Genomic DNA, 22,514 nt, shown 5'->3' with positions numbered 1-22,514 from the left:
TTTAACTTAAGATATCTAGTGATATACTGTCAATTTAACTTAAGATATCTAGTGATATACTGGCAACTTAACTTAAGATATCTAGTGATATACTGTCAATTTAACTTAAGATATGAAGAGATATACTGTCAACTTAAGATATGAAGAGATATACTGTCAATTTAACTTAAGATATCTAGTGATATACTGTCAATTTAACTTAAGATATCTAGTGATATACTGTCAATTTAACTTAAGATATCTAGTGATATACTGTCCATTTAACTTAAGATATCTAGTGATATACTGGCAACTTAACTTAAGATATCTAGTGATATACTGTCAATTTAACTTAAGATATCTAGTGATATACTGTCAATTTAACTTAAGATATGAAGAGATATACTGGCAACTTAACTTAAGATATCTAGTGATATACTGTCAACTTAACTTAAGATATCTAGTGATATACTGTCAACTTAACTTAAGATATCTAGTGATATACTGGCAACTTAACTTAAGATATGAAGATATATACTGTCAATTTAACTTAAGATATGAAGAGATATACTGGCAACTTAACTTAAGATATCTAGTGATATACTGGCAACTTAACTTAAGATATCTAGTGATATACTGTCAACTTAACTTAAGATATCTAGTGATATACTGGCAACTTAACTTAAGATATGAAGAGATATACTGGCAACTTAACTTAAGATATGAAGAGATATACTGGCAAATTAACTTAAGATATGAAGAGATATACTGGCAACTTAACTTAAGATATGAAGAGATATACTGGCAACTTAACTTAAGATATCTAGTGATATACTGTCAATTTAACTTAAGATATGAAGAGATATACTGTCAACTTAACTTAAGATATGAAGAGATATACTGGCAACTTAACTTAAGATATGAAGAGATATACTGTCAACTTAACTTAAGATATCTAGTGATATACTGGCAACTTAACTTAAGATATGAAGAGATATACTGTCAACTTAACTTAAGATATGAAGAGATATACTGTCAACTTAACTTAAGATATGAAGAGATATACTGTCAACTTAACTTAAGATATGAAGAGATATACTGTCAACTTAACTTAAGATATCTAGTGATATACTGGCAACTTAACTTAAGATATCTAGTGATATACTGTCAATTTAACTTAAGATATGAAGAGATATACTGTCAACTTAACTTAAGATATCTAGTGATATACTGTCAACTTAACTTAAGATATCTAGTGATATACTGGCAACTTAACTTAAGATATGAAGAGATATACTGGCAACTTAACTTAAGATATCTAGTGATATACTGTCAACTTAACTTAAGATATCTAGTGATATACTGGCAACTTAACTTAAGATATGAAGAGATATACTGGCAACTTAACTTAAGATATCTAGTGAATTACTGTCAATTTAACTTAAGATATGAAGAGATATACTGTCAACTTAACTTAAGATATCTAGTGATATACTGTCAATTTAACTTAAGATATGAAGAGATATACTGGCAACTTAACTTAAGATATCTAGTGATATACTGTCAACTTAACTTAAGATATCTAGTGATATACTGTCAACTTAACTTAAGATATCTAGTGATATACTGTCAATTTAACTTAAGATATGAAGAGATATACTGTCAACTTAACTTAAGATATGAAGAGATATACTGGCAACTTAACTTAAGATATCTAGTGATATACTGTCAATTTAGCTTAAGATATCTAGTGATATACTGTCAATTTAACTTAAGATATCTAGTGATACACTGTCAATTTAACTTAAGATATCTAGTGATATACTGTCAATTTAACTTAATTAAGATATGAAGAGATATACTGTCAATTTAACTTACAGTTTTTTACGATTGCTGACACACTACAATTTAACTTTTCCCACAATTAGCAAAACCTTACACTCAAGGAGCAAAACACAAGGCTAGATTTGCACAACTCTAAGCACATTGTCAGCTTCACACTATTTGCAAAACATTACACACAGTGATTTGCAAAACACTAAACACACTTGTATACATCAGACACAGAAGTATATCATAATGTCACTTCCTTGCAATTCAAAAGCACTGACTGTCAAATTACCACACCTATGAGCCAATCTGTTAAACACAGCCATCAGGTGCACAAACACATGATTGCTAAATTGTAGACACACCAATCAGGTTTAAGCACTATAAAAATGCAGGAGGTAGGTTCACCTGCCTTCAACCAAAATGGAAGGAGTCAGAAGAAGAGTGAGGGTGAGAGGAGGAGTACACAGAGGAGGAGGTAGAGGAAGAGGCAGAGGCAGAGGCCGAGGCCGAGTCAGAGTCAGAGTCAGAGGTCGAGGAAGACCTGAAGCAGGAGGAGAATGTGCACAAAGAAGAAGAGGACCAAACTTATCAAATGACATTCGTGCAACACTAGTGGACCATGTTGTGAACCACGGATTGACGCTGAGGGAGGCTGGACTGAGAGTTCAGCCAAATCTTAGCAGATATACAGTGGCATCTGTCATAATGTCACTTTTCATCAGGAAAACAGGTAAAAGAAGATCTGTCTACAGTTACAGTAATCAGCCGCTTATTGTATGCACCATATCCGCACTTGTGATACCCCTTCCTGTGACATTGTACAGTAAGTTACATGTATTATTCTCTACATAGGATTGAGGGTCGGGAACGACAAGGAGGAAGGGGGCCCATATTCACGCAAGAACAAGAGAGAGAGATAATAGACATGGTTTTGGCCAATAATGCTATCAGGCTCAGAGAACTACAAGCCAACATTATCAGTGACCATGCCATTTTCAATAATGTCCATCAGGTCTCTCAGTCAACACTGGCACGCATCCTGAAAAGACATCAGGTTCAAATGAAATAACTTTATCGAGTGCCTTTTGAGCGGAATTCAGAGAGGGTCAAACGGCTGCGACATGAGTATGTGGAGGTTTGTATTGTTCACTTTAGCACTGTGATGTTGCATACTGCACACAGGACTTCTTTACATTGAGTGTATACTAGACCTATCCTGAACTACACAATCTTGTCTTTCACTGTATTTCAGGGAGTTTTGCAGATGGATGCTGAGGAAATCCTGCATGAATTCATATACTGTATACTGATGAGGTAGGGTTCAACCTCACAAAAGCAAGAAGGCGAGGCAGAAATATCATTGGCCACAGGGCTATAATCAATGTCCCAGGGCAACGTGGGGATAACATCACCCTTTGCGCTGCCATTTCACAGCATGGGGTTGTCCTCCATCATGCCAAAATGGGCCCTTACAACACACCTCACATTCTCGCATTTTTGGACCGATTGCACCACATCGTCACAGTAGGTAATGAAATGCACCAGATGCAATACACGGTCTTCTGGGACAATGTGTCATTCCACCGCTCTGCTTTGGTCCAGAACTGGTTTCAACACCATCCACAGTTGACAGTACTATACCTTCCACCATACTCTCCGTTTCTAAACCCTATCGAAGAGTTTTTCTCTGCATGGCGGTGGAAGGTTTACGATCTCCAGCCCCAGGCTCAGGTACCCCTCATTCAGGCCATGGAGGACGCCTGTGACCAAGTCGACGGCGCAGCTGTGCAAGGATGGATTCGACATTCAAGACGGTTCTTCCCGCGTTGTCTTGCTAATGACGATATTGCTTGTGATGTTGATGAAATTCTCTGGCCAGATCCAGCTAGGCGAAGAGATAATGTATAGTATGTTTACTGTAGTATTTTCTGTACAATATTGTCAGTTTTTTTCTGATTATTTTTTATGTTTGTTGTTGTTGTTATTTACTGTAATTGTAACCTGTACTGGATACAGTATTTTAAGTTTGTCTGTTGTTTGCTGAGCTAACAGTGTTATGCACACTACTGTAGTAGCATGAAAACTGGGACATGTTTTGTTGTGATTCTCCATGTTGACATGTTGACTGATTTGGGTATATGGAGAGAAATAAATGATATTTTCCTCAGTCTGCAGCGTTGGTCTTGTGTAGTGTTTGTATAGTTGCACTTTCTCTGTGTACTTCATTTACACTACTCTAATCACTGACAATTAGACTTGCTAAAAGTGTTTTAGGTTAGCAACAGCAGTGTGTAACTGGTTCAAAAAGATTGAAGTCATATGAAATGTGTGTGTTTCGTATGGTAACAAAATATTCTTTTTATGAAGTCGTGTATAGTTTTGACAAAAGTGTTCCATTTTGCAAATGATCTGAAGTGTTGTGCTACTTTGGTGTAGGTTTGTGCTAATTGTGTGTAGTGTTTTGACAAACCGGGCCCTGTTTTCAAAATTGTGCTTAAACAATTGAAAAAAACTGTAAGATATCTAGTGATATACTGGCAACTTAACTTAAGATATCTAGTGATATACTGGCAACTTAACTTAAGATATCTAGTGATATACTGTCAATTTAACTTAAGATATCTAGTGATATACTGTCAATTTAACTTAAGATATCTAGTGATATACTGTCAATTTAACTTAAGATATCTAGTGATATACTGTCAATTTAACTTAAGATATCTAGTGATATACTGTCAATTTAACTTAAGATATCTAGTGATATACTGTCAATTTAACTTAAGATATCTAGTGATATACTGGCAACTTAACTTAAGATATCTAGTGATGCCTCCCGGGTGGCGCAGTGTTCTAAGGCGATGTTGTTCCACCAGAGATTCTAGGTTCGAACCCAGGTTCTGTCACAGCCGGCCGCGACCGGGAGGTTCATGGGGCGACGTACAATTGACCTACAACAGTTGTATTCCTTTGCTCAGTTCAGTCAGTTGTATTCCTTTTCTCAGTTCAGTTCAGTTGTATTCCTTTTCTCAGTTCATTCAGTTGTATTCCTTTTCTCAGTTCAGTCAGTTGTATTACTTTTCTCAGTTCATTCAGTTGTATTCCTTTTCTCAGTTCATTCAGTTGTATTCCTTTTCTCAGTTCAGTCAGTTGTATTCCTTTTCTCAGTTCATTCAGTTGAATTCCTTTGCTCAGTTCATTCAGTTGTATTCCTTTTCTCAGTTCAGTTGTATTCCTTTTCTCAGTTCATTCAGTTGTATTCCTTTTCTCAGTTCAGTCAGTTGTATTCCTTTTCTCAGTTCAGTCAGTTGTATTCCTTTTCTCAGTTCAGTTGTATTCCTTTTCTCAGTTCATTCAGTTGTATTCCTTTTCTCAGTTCAGTTGTATTCCTTTTCTCAGTTCAGTTCAGTTGTATTCCTTTTCTCAGTTCAGTTGTATTCCTTTTCTCAGTTCAGTTGTATTCCTTTTCTCAGTTCAGTTGTATTCCTTTTCTCAGTTCAGTCAGTTGTATTTCTTTTCTCAGTTCAGTCAGTTGTATTCCTTTTCTCAGTTCAGTTGTATTCCTTTTCTCAGTTCAGTTCAGTTGTATTCCTTTTCTCAGTTCAGTTGTATTCCTTTTCTCAGTTCAGTTCAGTTGTATTCCTTTTCTCAGTTCAGTTGTATTCCTTTTCTCAGTTCAGTTGTATTCCTTTTCTCAGTTCAGTTGTATTCCTTTTCTCAGTTCAGTTGTATTCCTTTTCTCAGTTCAGTCAGTTGTATTCCTTTTCTCAGTTCAGTTGTATTCCTTTTCTCAGTTCAGTTGTATTCCTTTTCTCAGTTCAGTTGTATTCCTTTTCTCAGTTCAGTTGTATTCCTTTTCTCAGTTCATTCAGTTGTATTCCTTTTCTCAGTTCATTCAGTTGTATTCCTTTTCTCAGTTCAGTCAGTTGTATTCCTTTTCTCAGTTCAGTCAGTTGTATTCCTTTTCTCAGTTCAGTTGTATTCCTTTTCTCAGTTCAGTTGTATTCCTTTTCTCAGTTCATTCAGTTGTATTCCTTTTCTCAGTTCAGTTGTATTCCTTTTCTCAGTTCAGTCAGTTGTATTCCTTTTCTCAGTTCAGTTGTATTCCTTTTCTCAGTTCAGTTCAGTTGTATTCCTTTTCTCAGTTCAGTTGTATTCCTTTTCTCAGTTCATTCAGTTGTATTCCTTTTCTCAGTTCAGTCAGTTGTATTCCTTTTCTCAGTTCAGTCAGTTGTATTCCTTTTCTCAGTTCAGTCAGTTGTATTCCTTTTCTCAGTTCAGTCAGTTGTATTCCTTTTCTCAGTTCAGTCAGTTGTATTCCTTTTCTCAGTTCAGTCAGTTGTATTCCTTTTCTCAGTTCAGTCAGTTGTATTCCTTTTCTCAGTTCATTCAGTTGTATTCCTTTTCTCAGTTCATTCAGTTGTATTCCTTTTCTCAGTTCAGTTGTATTCCTTTTCTCAGTTCAGTTGTATTCCTTTTCTCAGTTCAGTTGTATTCCTTTTCTCAGTTCAGTTGTATTCCTTTTCTCAGTTCAGTCAGTTGTATTCCTTTTCTCAGTTCAGTCAGTTGTATTCCTTTTCTCAGTTCAGTCAGTTGTATTCCTTTTCTCAGTTCAGTTGTATTCCTTTTCTCAGTTCAGTTCAGTTGTATTCCTTTTCTCAGTTCATTCAGTTGTATTCCTTTGCTCAGTTCAGTCAGTTGTATTCCTTTTCTCAGTTCAGTCAGTTGTATTCCTTTTCTCAGTTCAGTTCAGTTGTATTCCTTTTCTCAGTTCAGTCAGTTGTATTCCTTTTCTCAGTTCAGTTCAGTTGTATTCCTTTTCTCAGTTCAGTTCAGTTGTATTCCTTTTCTCAGTTCAGTCAGTTGTATTCCTTTTCTCAGTTCAGTCAGTTGTATTCCTTTTCTCAGTTCAGTTCAGTTGTATTCCTTTTCTCAGTTCAGTTCAGTTGTATTCCTTTTCTCAGTTCAGTCAGTTGTATTCCTTTTCTCAGTTCAGTCAGTTGTATTCCTTTTCTCAGTTCAGTCAGTTGTATTCCTTTTCTCAGTTCATTCAGTTGTATTCCTTTTCTCAGTTCAGTGGTGATATGTTTGATGGAAATGCTTTAAGGTCTTTAAACACCAAGTCCAGATTTTGGACAAAAATAAATTCACATCGGGGTTTGTAAAAAAGGGCCTTTTCGACATCAGTTTAATTATAATTTGACATGAATTGTAATTTGACATTAATTGTAATTTAACATTAATTGTAATTTGATGGTATTAAGTTTTGACGACCTTTCTATTCCTCAGAGGGCTAAAACTATGGGTCACCCCCACCAACACCATCACCAACACCAACACCCCGGAGCTGTCGCCAACAGCAACATGGATCCCACCATAGGTCACATGATGGAGATGATGTCACCGCGGCAACGACACACTCACCTGCAGCAGCAGCAGCCTCATCAGCACCTGCAACAGGCTCCGCCCATCTCCTACCAGCAGCACTGCCACGCCTCTCCACATCACCTGGGAAGCGCCCACAGCCAGGGGCACCAATCAGGGAATGTGCTGCATCATGTCCACCAATCACCTCCCTCGCACCTGCAGGCCAGCCACACCCACCAAACCTCCCCTCACCTGCCCCTCCACTCCATAGCTGTTCAGGTACAGTACTACTTAGGTGTTGTCATGACAAATCAAAAATCAAATCAAATCAAACTTTATTTGTCACATGCGCCGAAGACTTTACCGTGAAATGTTTACTTACAAGCCCTGAACAAGAAGAGTTAAGAAAATATTTACCAAGTAGACTAAAATAAAAAGTAATAATAAAAAGTAACACAGTAAGTATAATGATAATGAGGCTATATACAGGGGGCACCGGTACCGAGAGAGTGTGCGGGGGTACAGGTTAGTTGAGGTAATTTGTACATGTAGGTGGGACTGAAGTGACTATGCATAGATAATTAACAGTGAGTAGCAGCAGTGTACAATAGCGAGGGGGGGGTCAATGTAAACACCAAGGAACTTGAAACTCTCGACCCGCTCCATACAGCCCCGTTGATGTTAATGGGGGCCTGTTCGGCCCTCCTTTTCCTGTAGTCCACAATCATCACCTTTGTCGCGGTGTGGTGCCAGTTGTTCTGGCACCACACTGCCAGGTCTCTGACCTCCTCCCTATAGGCTGTCTCATCGTTGTCGGTGATCCGGCCTATCACTCTGTATCAAGTTTTGTTAGTTCAACATGAGGGTTAACAAGTGGTTACCATCATCACAGTATATCGCCACTGTTACGTAATTATTATGACACTAATGTCTATACCTTATCACAGAGGATTAAATCAAGTGTTCCAGGTTCTTAGTCAATACTGCATCATGAGGATGGTGTGTTGTACAGTCATCCCAGCAGACACATTCCCTGCATGCAGGCCAGGCGGCTGGAGGACGTCGCAGGAGGTCTGTGGACCAGGACCCAGACGAGCGCAGGCAGAAGTTCCTGGAACGCAACCGAGCTGCGGCCACGCGATGCAGACAGAAGAGGAAGGTCTGGGTGTCTGCTCTGGAGAAGAAGGCAGAGGAGCTGACGCACAACAACATGCAGCTGCAGGTAGGTTTATACACACACACACACACACACACACACACACACACACACACACACACACACACACACATACACACACACACACACACACACACACACACACACACACACACACACACACACACACACACACATACACACACACACACACACACACACACACACACACACACACACACACACACACACACACACACACACACACACACACACACACACACACACACACACACACACACACATACACACATACACATACACATACACACACACACATACACGTACACACACATTCACACACACACACACACATACACACATACACACATACACATTCACATACACACACACACATACACATACACGCACACACACATAGACACACATACTCACGCACACACATACACGCGCACACACATGCACACGCACATACACACACATACACATACACACACACACACACGCACACACACGCACTCCCCTCAGGAGACTGAAAAGATTTGGCATGGGTCCCCAGATCCTCAAAAAGTTCTACAGCTGCACCATCGAGAGCATCCTGACCGGTTGCATCACCACCTGGTATGGCAACTACTCGGCATCCGACCGTAAGGTGTTACAGAGGGTAGTGCGTAGGACCCAGTACATCACTGGGGCCAAGCTTCCTGCCATCCAGGACCTATATACTAGGCAGTGTCAGAGGAAGGCCCAAAAATTTGTCAAAGACTCAAGTCACCCAAGTTATAGACTGTTCTCTCTGCTACCGCACGGCAAGCAGTACCGGAACGACAAGTCTAGGTCCAAAAGGCTCCTTAACAGCTTCTACACCCAAGCCATAAGACTGCTGAACAATTAATCAAATGACCACCCGGACCTCCCCTCCCACTTACATGTACAATTTACCTCAACTAACCTGTACCCCCACATTGACTCGGTACCGGCACCCCAATGTATATAGCCTCATTATTGTTATTTTATTGTGTTACTTTTTATTTAATTTTTTACTTTAGTTTATTTAGTAAATATTTTCTTAACTCTATTTCTTGAACTGCATTGTTGATTAAGGGCTTGTATGTATGTATGTAAGCATTTCACAGTAAGGTCTACACCAGTTGTATTTGGTGCATGTGACAAATACAATTTGATTTGATTTGATTGTCACAGTATCACTAACGGCTCTGTCCCTCTGTCCATTCCAGAATGAGGTGACCACTCTGAGGTCAGAGGTTGGTCAGCTGAAGCAGATCCTGTTGACTCATAAAGACTGTCTGGTTACCGCCCGCCAGAGAGAATCACAGGGGTACCTCAGTGAGTAACACCCCATCCCCAAAACACCCAGAGGTACACCCCTACCCTCTACAAAACACAGACTCCTATCCCAGAACCACAAGGATACATACGGTACCATCTCCAGCTGTCCATGTTGTCCCATGTGAATGTAATGGGCCTGCTACACTGAACACGTCACATTTTCAGAGCGTCAAACACTCCTATTCATCTCAATGAAACCTGGGTGTAAGCAGCATGCCACGGCTCTGTGAGAGGCCCGTGCTGCTCTGGTACTATTTTAATGAATTCACGGCACGACTCACGCCCGAGAACACTTGATGAAGTGCCTTGCACAGGGTAGCAGCTAAAAGCCTCATGTTTTCCCAACGCCCCAGTGGAGATTCCCTGTGAGCGTCAAACATCCAGGTGTCTCAGACACACAGGGCTACATTCTCACCATGGCTGGTACATAAGGTTAAAAAGTGAGACTAAACCCGAGTTGCACCTTGATGACTGGATTTAAACAACCATGATGTGTATCCTTGTAAGAATGATTATCCATGTAACCAGTTAGTACATGTTCTGCAGTCATACAGACAGATATGCTTCATTGGTATATTTTCTGTTTTTGCTTTATTTGCTGTATATTCTACTGTAATGCAAATGTCAAAATAAATGAGCTATTTTCCTTATTTGAATTGTACATGAGTTTTCATTCATGATATAATGTAGGACTACTTTCATTTCTAGTAAAAAAAAAATTGACATATGTTTTTATTGTAGCCTTTCCTCTGGACACAGATTGTACACAGAGAGGGGGAGCCGTCAAACATTAGCCAGGTCAATTTGATTGACAGCTGTCTCTGTGCCCCAGGTCCAGGGAGTTCGACAGGAAGTCCGTCCCCCCTGTGTCCCGGGTTGCAGCGGCAGGCCATCCAATCCAACAGCATCTCCACCTCCTCAGCCTCCTCAGATTAAAAATGAAAGCATGGATGGCTGAATTTCATTAGTTCACAAGAGTTGGATCCAGGGTTGCCCATGCACACAAACAGGGTTTAATCCCTGGATCCAGGGTTGCCCATGCACACAAACAGGGTTTAACCCCTGGTTCCAAGGGGTTGAATCAGCTCTAGAATCAGCTCACCCTTCCCATAATCATTGGTGGGTGCATCTCAGTAGTCTAAAATGGCTCCCTCTCCTGGTCTCCTAGCCTCAATGGACACAGGTATGACAGAACTGGACTGACTGGTCTGGTTGCACATTCACAGTGACTTTCCCGAAACTCCAGAAATCCCGGTTGGCTCCTGATTTCTGTAAAACCTGTGAATTTTGGTGAAGTTACAGAAATGTTGCAACCCTAGTCTATGTCTCTCCAACACTGTGATGATAGTCACCTGTAAATTGGATCATATTGTGTCTTTGGGAATCTCAGTCAATCTATGTGTCTCTGTTAGTGTGAAATCAGAAATCCAAGTACTGCTCTATCTATTCTAGGACTGTTCCAACCTGGGCTGTGTGTGCAAGCATACCTGTAATTATGTCCTTTAGGTTCAAGTAGTGACTGCATACAGTTTTGTTTATGGTCCCACATAGGAGTTAACCCCACAACCCTGGCATTGCAAGCACAATGCTGTACCAACTGAGCCACACAGGACTTCATCGCGTCACCTTTTTCTCAGAATGTGACATAGTTAGGTCTTGGTTAGATCTTGGTTAGGTCTTGGTTAGGTTTTGGTTAGGTCTTGGTTAGGTCTTTGTTAGGTCTTGGTTAGGTTTTGGTTAGGTCTTGGTTAGGTCTTGGTTAGGTTTTGGTTAGGTCTTGGTTAGGTTTTGGTTAGGTCTTGGTTAGGTTTTGGTTAGGTCTTGGTTAGGTCTATATCAAGATCTGTGAATAGAATGTCCTTGTTTTGTAATTATGTAATGCAGAGCCTCCTTGTAATGATGTAGTGCAGAGCCTCCTTGTAACAATGTAATGCAGAGCCTCCTTGTAATGATGTAATGCAGAGCCTCCTTGTAACGATGTTATGCAGAGCCTCCTTGTAACGATGTAATGCAGAGCCTCCTTGTAACGATGTAATGCAGAGCCTCCTTGTAACGATGTAATGCAGAGCCTCCTTGTAACGATGTAATGCAGAGCCTTCTTGTAACGATGTAATGCAGAGCCTCCTTGTAACGATGTTATGCAGAGCCTCCTTGTAACGATGTTATGCAGAGCCTCCTTGTAACGATGTTATGCAGAGCCTCCTTGTAATGATGTAATGCAGAGCCTCCTTGTAACGATGTAATGCAGAGCCTCCTTGTAACGATGTTATGCAGAGCCTCCTTGTAACGATGTAATGCAGAGCCTCCTTGTAACGATGTTATGCAGAGCCTCCTTGTAACGATGTAATGCAGAGCCTCCTTGTAACGATGTTATGCAGAGCCTCCTTGTAACGATGTAATGCAGAGCCTCCTTGTAATGATGTAATGCAGAGCCTCCTTGTAACGATGTAATGCAGAGCCTCCTTGTAATGATGTAATGCAGAGCCTCCTTGTAACGATGTTATGCAGAGCCTCCTTGTAACGATGTAATGCAGAGCCTCCTTGTAACGATGTTATGCAGAGCCTCCTTGTAACGATGTAATGCAGAGCCTCCTTGTAACGATGTTATGCAGAGCCTCCTTGTAACGATGTAATGCAGAGCCTCCTTGTAACGATGTAATGCAGAGCCTCCTTGTAACGATGTAATGCAGAGCCTCCTTGTAACGATGTAATGCAGAGCCTCCTTGTAACGATGTAATGCAGAGCCTCCTTGTAACAATGTTATGCAGAGCCTCCTTGTAACGATGTAATGCAGAGCCTCCTTGTAATGATGTTATGCAGAGCCTCCTTGTAACAATGTTATGCAGAGTATAATGTTTGGTACCTGATTGTTTGGTACCCAGAATTTTCCTAGACCATGTCACCTGGCCAGGATAATCCCTGACCCTTTGTGTAACTCCTGAAAAGCACGTACTAGTTTCCTACAGGGTATTTATCATGTGAACTAGGCTCACGCAGTGCATTGCCCTATAACCACTATCTATGTATCTTTCTGTATTGTGTTTTTAGTTTTTTTACAGATATTGACAATTGCTACAAACTGAAAATAAAAGCACTTATTCTTTGGTATCTTATTGTGATTTTACTGGTTGCCTCCTCCATCAGTAGATCTGAGGAGAAATTTGTATTTGATCCAATGGGCCTATCAGACGAACAGTCTAGCCTGCCTCCTAGTGATCTGTTCTGGAACTGAAGAGAGTTGGAGCCGCCCGATTAAACAATACTCAATTTGATAGTGTCAAAGGTCAGCAATCACAGATCTGGGTTATTTTACCCCATCCATAGCTTAGTTTTAGCAGGTTGAGTGAAAGACAATGGAAGTTAGAGTCAGTAGGGGGCACGCCCAATCCACTATAGTTTAACAAAAAGAAACCTATCAGCCTTAACCAAATAGGAATTATATAGAGTTTCTGTTTCATATATCAGACAGTGTTTTCTGGTCTGTGTGTCTGTCTATGTCTGTTGTTATGGTAACACACTATTGAAAGACTTGGGGTGTGAAACTGATCTGACCTGAGAGTCTACACAAACAAAGACCCAACTATTGCCAGACTGTTTTTGTCTTGAAACACACACTCTCTCTCTCTCTCCCTCTCTCTCTCTCTCTCTGTCTCTCTCTCTCTCTCTCTCTCACTCTCTCTCTCGCTCTCTCTCTCGCTCTCTCTCTCGCACACACACACACATGATGAAATGTGTACACATTTGTTCTCTATGAATGAATATACAGCAATAAGTGGTGTTTCCTCAGGTCCCCAAAAAATATCCCAATACACTGCCCTGTGTAGGGTGCCGTCTTTCGGATGTGACGTTAAACGGGTGTCCTGATTCTCTGTGGTCACTAAAGATCCCATGGCATCTTACCATCATGCACCTAATCATCCCCAGCTCACAAATTGGCTCATTCATCCCCCTCATTTCCCTTGTAACTATTCCCCAGGTTGTTGCTGTAAATGAGAACGTGTTCTCAGTCTACTTACCTGGTAAAATAATGGTAAAATATAAATAAAATTAAAATGTTATAATTTTTTTTTTAAATAAGATTGATGAACTTCCTGACTTTTTTGTAAAAATACCACAACTGTAATACCTGTTTATTTATTTATATTGGAACCAAACACACAAGGGACTTCAACCATTATTTACAAAGGTATCCATCTTATTTTCATACAGACAAATGGACCATAGGTCTAACTGTCACATTGTCAGGGATGTTGTTACTTACTTGCCTGTAGCACAATACATATTTGAGTACAAAAGTATAAAAACAACATATAAAACTGATCATTCTAAGTATTTTTCTGCCAACCAGCAGCTATTTTTATTTTCAGGCACATTAGAAATTATATTTTATACACAATTGTACAAAAATGAATGTCTATTACTCTAATATTAGCACCAGATGAAATCAGATAATATTATCTTTCTCTCTCTCTCTCTCTCACACACACACACACACACACACACACACACACACACACACACACACACACACACACACACACACACACACACACACACACACACACACACACACACACACACACACACACACACACACACACAGGTGCAAGGAAATGGGAGAGGAAATGCATGAGGCTTAGAGGAAGTCGAGGAAGTCAGTGGGATTGACTTCCTGTAGTGTCTGAATCAGTCCTGATGAGCTCAGCTGTTTGGTCGCCCACAAAGACAACCCTGGTCATAACACCACCCTAACTGTGGTTCTGCTGTGGTCGTAACACCACCCTAACTGTGGTTCTGCTGTGGTCATAACACCACCCTAACTGTGGTTCTGCTGTGGTCATAACACCACCCTAACTGTGGTTCTGCTGTGGTCATAACACCACCCTAACTGTGGTCGTAACACCACCCTAACTGTGATTCTGCTGTGGTCATAACACCACCCTAACTGTGGTCATAACACCACCCTAACTGTGGCTCTGCTGTGGTCATAACACCACCATAACTGTGGCTCTGCTGTGGTCATAACACCACCCTAACTGTGGTTCTGCTGTGGTCATAACACCACCCTAACTGTGGTTCTGCTGTGGTCATAACACCACCCTAACTGTGGCTCTGCTGTGGTCATAACACCACCCTAACTGTGACTCTGCTGTGGTCATAACACCACCCTAACTGTGGCTCTGCTGTGGTCATAACACCACCCTAACTGTGGTTCTGCTGTGGTCGTAACACCACCCTAACTGTGGTTCTGCTGTGGTCATAACACCACCCTAACTGTCGCTCTGCTGTGGTCATAACACCACCCTAATTGTGGTTCTGCTGCGGTCATAACACCACCCTAACTGTGGCTCTGCTGTGGTCATAACACCACCCTAACTGTGGTTCTGCTGTGGTCATAACACCACCCTAACTGTGGCTCTGCTGTGGTCATAACACCACCCTAACTGTGGTTCTGCTGTGATCATAACACCACCCTAACTGTGGTTCTGCTGCGGTCATAACACCACCCTAACTGTGGTTCTGCTGTGGTCATAACACCACCCTAACTGTGGCTCTGCTGTGGTCATAACACCACCCTAACTGTGGTTCTGCTGTGGTCATAACACCACCCTAACTGTGGTTCTGCTGTGGTCATAACACCACCCTAATTGTGGTTCTGCTGCGGTCATAACACCACCCTAACTGTGGCTCTGCTGTGGTCATAACACCACCCTAACTGTGGTTCTGCTGTGGTCATAACACCACCCTAACTGTGGTTCTGCTGTGGTCATAACACCACCCTAACTGTGACTCTGCTGTGGTCATAACACCACCCTAACTGTGGCTCTGCTGTGGTCATAACACCACCCTAACTGTGGTTCTGCTGTGGTCATAACACCACCCTAACTGTGGTTCTGCTGTGGTCATAACACCACCCTAACTGTGGCTCTGCTGTGGTCATAACACCACCCTAACTGTGGTTCTGCTGTGGTCATAACACCACCCTAACTGTGGCTCTGCTGTGGTCATAACACCACCCTAACTGTGGTTCTGCTGTGGTCATAACACCACCCTAACTGTGGCTCTGCTGTGGTCATAACACCACCCTAACTGTGGTTCTGCTGTGGTCATAACACCACCCTAACTGTGGTTCTGCTGTGGTCATAACACCACCCTAACTGTGGTTCTGCTGTGGTCATAACACCACCCTAACTGTGGCTCTGCTAGGGTCATAACCAGGCCTGCATACCAGGGCCAGATTAATGCAGGGGCTTACCGGGGTTGAAGCTCCTTGGCCCAGGGCCGTGGGGGGCCCAAAAGGCAGCAAAAAAAGAAATACTAAATAAAATAATTATATGCTGCATATATTATATATACAGTATATGTTATATACGTCAAATATATATATTTTTTACTGCAACCGCCAACCAGTTAAATAAAAAATACAAAAATGTAAAACACAGGACGATTCAGGAGCCCGCTCTCAATGAGAGTAGACAGCCTGATGCTGCTCTGCTAATCGTCAGATGGGGGGAGGAGAAGAGGTAGGGGGGCACATGTGGGTAACTCGGGGGCCCTGCCTTGATTGGTAACTGCATAATAAATTCATGTGACTGGCAAATTAGAGCGCCCAAGAGGCAATCATTTAAATTTACATAATAACATTACTTTTTTTATTATTATTTTTTTATTATTATTTTAGTCAACCACAGGAGCCCGCTCTCGATGTTCAAAATACACCAGAGATCATAATTTAGCCACAGAGGATCAATAGTTTTTTTTAAACAACTGGATTAAATTTGATCACAACCAAAATAAAGGAAACACCAGCGTAGTGTCTTAAAAGGGTGTTTGGCCACCACGAGCTGCCAGAACAGCTTCAATGCTCCTTGGCATAGAGTCTATAAGGACCTAAACCATGCCAGGAAAATGCGCCCCACAGCATGACATATTATTTCCTTTATTTTGGCAGTTACTGGTTGCCTACAGTCGGGAAGGCCGCGATTTGGCCAGCATGCGCGCCAAATATACAGCGGCCTTGCGTTTGTGGCCATAGACATATAATCCACAGAGTTTTGGAACCTCTTACCCTGGCAATTTGACTATTTAACTGATGGGTACACTAGCAATGGCTGCCAGTCCTGATTTGAATGTAAATTGATATGGATTATATTTCTATGGTTGGTTGTAGCTGTCTGTTTGACTTTTGCAGATTTCAAAAGACAATTGCAGGAAAAATGTAAAGTTTGGAAAGCAAATGCATACCACTGAAAAGAGAAGACTAGTCTATCTGTTGAACCAATAGAACAACTCCCAGCAACAGCAGCAGTGTTTTTCAAAGTAGCTCATCTTGAGATAAGCTGTTGCCAAGAGGAACGCATCGGCCATCACCATGAGTAGTATCCTATGGCTGCATCTTCATAACTAGGTGAGTCAGTGTGCCACCGGACATGTTATTTAGTAGCCTACTGTAGCCTATAATATATATATATATATATATATATTGTCTCCTAATATTGTACAATGTGTGTGTTGCTTCATTGGTCTGGACTGTTGTTTGTTTGAATTCAAGACCAGATTGATCTCAGTTTGTCAGTGTTAGAGTAGCCACTAATTTAGGTAATTTGTGTGGTATTAAAAAATATTCAGCTAATGTCTTTTATCATGTAAATGACGTAGAATTGCATGAAATGCGTTTTGTAAAAGGCAAAAAAATTATCGAGACCTGCTAACAGATGATCCCCATTTGTGGAAATCCTAAAAACGTCTCTGCTCAACTGTAGCCTACGTCACATGACAAATGTTATTATGGCTTTATTATGAGAGAGATTTCTCTGCACCAAGATGCATCCAATTGCATCTTGGTGCAGGAACTTGTTTACAGCATATGATGGTGTGCTGGGGGGGGTCGTCCCTGGTCCTAACACCCTGGCTGTGGTCCTGCTATTGTGGTGAAGTGCCCTACAGTGCAGGTTCAATTCCAGTCCAGTTCTGTTTTTGTCTCTGCAGCACCTTAGACATTCTCCTGAGGATGTTCCTTCCTTGTGATGGTGTCTTGGTGTTCTCAGGTTCTAGATAAGGGTTCTACTGTTGGATTATCTAATGGCTCACAATATCATGAATAGTATATATGGGTCACACAGCGCAATTTTTTTCATGTTCTACACTCTTAGAAAAAGGGTTCCAAAGGGGTTCTTTGGCTGTCCCCATAGGACAACCCTTTTTTGTTCTAGGTAGCACTATTTTTTCTAAGAGTGTAGGTCTCTAGGGTTCTACTAATCACAAAACCTCTGCATGTTGCTGTTGTCTCTACGGGTGGGGCTGTTGTCAAGGAAACGGTCGCAGGGAAACTCAATGAGGTCTCCCCCTTCCTCCAGGGTTCCGAGCCGTGGTGGCCGGCTGCTCTGGAAACTGGTAAAGTCAGTCGACACAGCCGCCGTCGTTGCCATGGAGCCGCGGAATGGTCGCCGCGTGGAGTACATGTGACGCACATGCACCGCCGACTTCCTCCTTTTCAGTTTCCGCCTCAAACTCTGCCCTAGCCAGGCTCCACCAATCACCAGCAGGAGGATGGCGTTGACAGCCAGCGTTGCAATGGTGACCAGGTGGAGATCGGAGGTCAGTGTCCCTTGGCGACGAGACTCCTCTGGGAGAGTGACCAATCCAGCGCAGTGGTCCCTGGGCGCCACCTGACACACGGCCCCTCCCACCACCCCCTCCACACACACCATGTAGGTGACTTCTGGGCGGAGTTCTCGTAACATCACAGACCGCGCCCCGCCACGGGCAAACACATAGCGGGGGAAACGGCCAGATGTCCCAAACCGGTCGAACAGCAAGCGGTAGTGGACCTCGTCTAGTCCCGGTCCGGCTCCCGGTGTGAATCGGAGGTGGTGGCGTGTGGTCCAGTGGACTGTGGCCGTGCTGGAGGCGACCTGGTCAACGGTCACGTTGGTGAGGAAGTGACGGTTGAACATACAGGGGTCTGTCATTACAGGTAGACCATACTCCTGACCGCCTCTGAGAAGGTCAAACCGCTCCTCTGAGGTGGTGAGCTCTGTGATTGGTCCACTGAGACGGTTTCCATGGCTATTTTGGCTGTCAAGTGTCTGAGGCACGGTTGTGGTTGGGGCCATGGGGTTGATGAGCGAAGGGGCTTGTGTTTGAGGAATGCCACGGCCCAGAACGGAACCCCGCCTCCCTTTCTCACGCTTCCCAGCAGAAGGTCGCGACCTGGGGCTGGCGGATATTTTCTTCCTCCTTTTCCTGTCCAACGACAGGGATTTGTCCCGCTCCTCTGGCCCTCCCTGTTCCTGATGGATACCTACCTCCTGTTCTCCCTCCTTTCTCTCCTCTTCCTCTCTACCCCTGTTCTCTTCCTCTATTGCCTTCATCTCCACTCCTGCTCTACTTCCAATTCCCCTCTGCTCTTCTACATCCTTCCTCACCTCCCCCTCTCTCATCATCCTCTCCTCCACCTCCTTCTCCAGGACCCCCCCACCTCTGCTCTCCTCAGGCCCAATTTGGGTCTCACACAAATGGCTCCAATTCCCTTGGGTCTGTAGCTGGGAGCTGTTGACATAATCCAGATACTTCCCGTTCAGTGTCGCTGGGTGATGACACTTCACAAAAACGGTCAGCAGCTTCCCTTGAGAGTGTGCCGACGTCATCCACTGTTTCAGCTCGCTCAGGCGGCAGTCACACGTCCAGTTGTTGCCATGGAGATCCAAATCGTAAAGGCGGCTGTTGAGGGCGAATATGTGACCGGAGAGGCTCGTGAGCCGGTTGTCTTTGAGTTTTAAAACCCTCAGGTGCTTTAGTTTTTTAAAAGCCATCGGGTTCACGTTGGAAATGTGGTTGCGACTAAAGTCCAGCTCCTCGATTTGCTCCAGCGGGTCAAGAAGTCCCGCGGGAATATCTTCCAGCTCGTTCCCATCCATCAGAAACTCTCTCACGCTTGACAGCCCCTTCAAAGCCTCGCTCTCCAACCGGGAGATGTTGTTATTGCTGAGGGATAGTTTAGACAGCTTTTTCAGATTTTGAAAGACGTGGTTTCCGACGTATTGTATTTCATTTTCAGAGAGCAGCAAGGTAGACAGTGACCTGAGCTGGGAAAACGTAAACACATTACGCACGGCCGCCTGTTTGTTCTGCGCCAGGTTGAGAAAGCGCAGTTTGATGAGCTTGGAAAAGGCATTTCTGTGAATGTGGCTCAGCTGGTTCGATTCTAGATGGAGATAATGCAGATTAGTCAAGCTCTTGAACACCGAGTCCTGTAACAGTTCTATGGCGTTCCCATCCAACCTCAGCCTCACAACGCTCTCTAAGTTACCAAACAGCTCTGGAGTGATCTTCTTCATGTTATTGTTATTGCCATACAAAGTTGTCAGTTTTGTCAGTGACTGTAAAGTTCCTGGGGGTATTGTTGATATCAGATTGTTGCCCAAATACAGCTCCTCCAATTTGGTGAGCTTTTCAAACGCTTTATGGTGAATGGTCTGTATTTGATTATACTGTAAGTTCAACCGTATAAGATTTCCATACCGAGTGAAGTCGAAGGCAGAGATGTTACCAATGAAGTTTCCCCCGAGGCTGAAGACAAGTATGTCCTCTGGGACCCGCGAGGAGGGCACCTTGGGTACCGCGCGAAGCCCTCGGTTTGTGCAGAGGAGGTGCTGCGCGTGCTGGCAATCGCAGCGCTCGGGACAGAAGCCGCTGCCGGGTGAGGGTGAAAGGAGCCCATTACAGGAAAAAAGGAGAAAGCAGATGACCGCCACAAAATTACCGGTATCCATTCCCAAACGGCAGTTGGAACAACCTTCTGATGCAGCATTCCCCTTTGTGTTTAAGTGCAGTTACCCCGACTCTCCACTCTCACTTTCGTGTCTGATATATCCATTATCCACTTGTTGCTCCAAAAAACGGGGAGAGGAAGTTTCTCTGCACAAAGTTTAGTGTGAGGAAGTGTCTGGATCCATGGTTATGCAGCGTTGTCCATATACTAAGTTCATTTGTGCGCTGCGATGTTATGCCGTGTGAGGAACGCTCACCTCCCCAGAATGCTCCATCCCCCAATTGGTCATCTGGTGCAAATTACAGACGTCCACAAAACGCAGGGTTCAGGCGCAGAGTACACACACACTCACACACACAAATGCTCAGCCCCTCCCCCGCAACTCCCGTCCCCGCCAAGACCAGATGTGGACAGTGCCTGGCGCACAGGATACAGAGGTGCGCGCGCAAATACGCACAAGCGCGCGCATGAACACACACATGTGTCACACACACACGCGTCCTCTGAAACTAATCAAATGCGTGGGAGAAAGGTACGCATATATATTGTTGTATTCGAGGCAGAGAGAGAGAGAGAGACGTGACCGAACCCTTTGACCAAGTTTTCTGCACGCCCCCGCACCACCGGGGGTCTCGAGGCAGGATTCTATACTTGGCATATAGAAAGCAGACGGGAAGCCTTCCTTCCCACGAGTGTCCCCCTGACTGACTCCCTCCTCGCACACGGTTCAAAGTGCATAATGGAGCTACACAGGCAGCCAATCACCAGAGGAAGAAAAGACAGAGAGTGTGGAACTGAGATAACCTAGCTCACACAAAATAACAACACCTTAAAACTGTATTACTGCTGTTATTAATACACTTCTACAAGATAGAAGATATAGAAAAATAGAGAAAGATATCTTGCAGGTCATTTACCCATGCCCTCATCAATGAACACCAGCTAATTCAAGCTGGCCGGTCGGGGGAGCTCATTCAAACACACATGGTTTACATTATACAAGAGGAATTCAGGTCATGGTGCCTGTGTTAAGACTACAGATCACTGCCAAATCATTGTTTAGGATCTCACCTTGAAAGACTGGGTACAAAGCATGGTCTATGTAGTGAGTGTTCAGTGCAGTGAGCCATGTAGCAGACTGTAGACTGTAGGTTGTAGTCTAGTCACAGTGAGCCATGCAGCAGACTGTAGGTTGTAGTGCAGTCATGTAGTGGACTGTAGGTTGTAGTGTAGTCATGTAGTAGACTCTAGGTTGTAGTGTAGTCATGTAGTGGACTGTAGGTTGTAGTGTAGTCATGTAGTGGACTGTAGGTTGTAGTGTAGTCATGTAGTGGACTGTAGGTTGCAGTGTAGTCATGTAGTAGACTGTAGGTTGTAGTGTAGTCATGTAGTAGACTGTAGGTTGTAGTGTAGTCATGTAGTGGACTCTAGGTTGTAGTGTAGTCATGTAGTGGACTGTAGGTTGTAGTGTAGTCATGTAGTAGACTGTAGGTTGTAGTGTAGTCATGTAGTGGACTGTAGGTTGTAGTGTAGTCATGTAGTAGACTGTAGGTTGTAGTGTAGTCATGTAGTAGACTCTAGGTTGTAGTGTAGTCATGTAGTAGACTGTAGGTTGTAGTGTAGTCATGTAGTGGACTGTAGGTTGTAGTGTAGTCATGTAGTGGACTGTAGGTTGTAGTGTAGTCATGTAGTGGACTGTAGGTTGTAGTGTAGTCATGTAGTGGACTCTAGGTTGTAGTGTAGTCATGTAGTGGACTGTAGGTTGTAGTGTAGTCATGTAGTGGACTGTAGGTTGTAGTGTAGTCATGTAGTGGACTGTAGGTTGTAGTGTAGTCATGTAGTGGACTGTAGGTTGTAGTGTAGTCATGTAGTAGACTGTAGGTTGTAGTGTAGTCATGTAGTGGACTGTAGGTTGTAGTGTAGTCATGTAGTGGACTGTAGGTTGTAGTGTAGTCATGTAGTAGACTGTAGGTTGTAGTGTAGTCATGTAGTAGACTGTAGGTTGTAGTGTAGTCATGTAGTGGACTGTAGGTTGTA

At 42.9% G+C, this 22,514-nt stretch overlaps 2 protein-coding genes across 3 annotated transcripts in view; one reads left to right on the top strand and one right to left on the bottom strand.

Annotated features, from left to right (window-relative positions):
- Window positions 1-10,344, top strand: part of LOC120027424 (cyclic AMP-responsive element-binding protein 5-like) — a 33,449-nt gene extending 23,105 nt beyond the window's left edge. For both annotated transcript variants that reach the window (XM_038972356.1, XM_038972357.1), the window contains exons 8-10: window positions 7,099-7,455; window positions 8,189-8,398; window positions 9,592-10,344. In XM_038972356.1, the coding sequence (XP_038828284.1) occupies window positions 7,099-7,455; window positions 8,189-8,398; window positions 9,592-9,708 (684 nt within the window). In that variant the 3' untranslated portion in view covers window positions 9,709-10,344. The remainder of the gene's footprint in view (window positions 1-7,098; window positions 7,456-8,188; window positions 8,399-9,591) is intronic.
- A 6,101-nt stretch (window positions 10,345-16,445) lies between these two features.
- LOC120027433 (TLR4 interactor with leucine rich repeats-like) lies at window positions 16,446-20,758 on the bottom strand. Its single transcript, XM_038972365.1, has one exon. It carries the CDS (start codon window positions 20,476-20,478, stop codon window positions 17,959-17,961), a length of 2,520 nt encoding a protein of 839 aa, XP_038828293.1. The 5' UTR covers window positions 20,479-20,758; the 3' UTR covers window positions 16,446-17,958.
- Between the last annotated feature and the right edge of the window lie 1,756 nt (window positions 20,759-22,514).

Source organism: Salvelinus namaycush, chromosome 32 (assembly GCF_016432855.1).
Source record: "Salvelinus namaycush isolate Seneca chromosome 32, SaNama_1.0, whole genome shotgun sequence".
NCBI lineage: Eukaryota > Metazoa > Chordata > Actinopteri > Salmoniformes > Salmonidae > Salvelinus > Salvelinus namaycush.
This window is presented reverse-complemented; position numbering and strand designations above follow the sequence as displayed.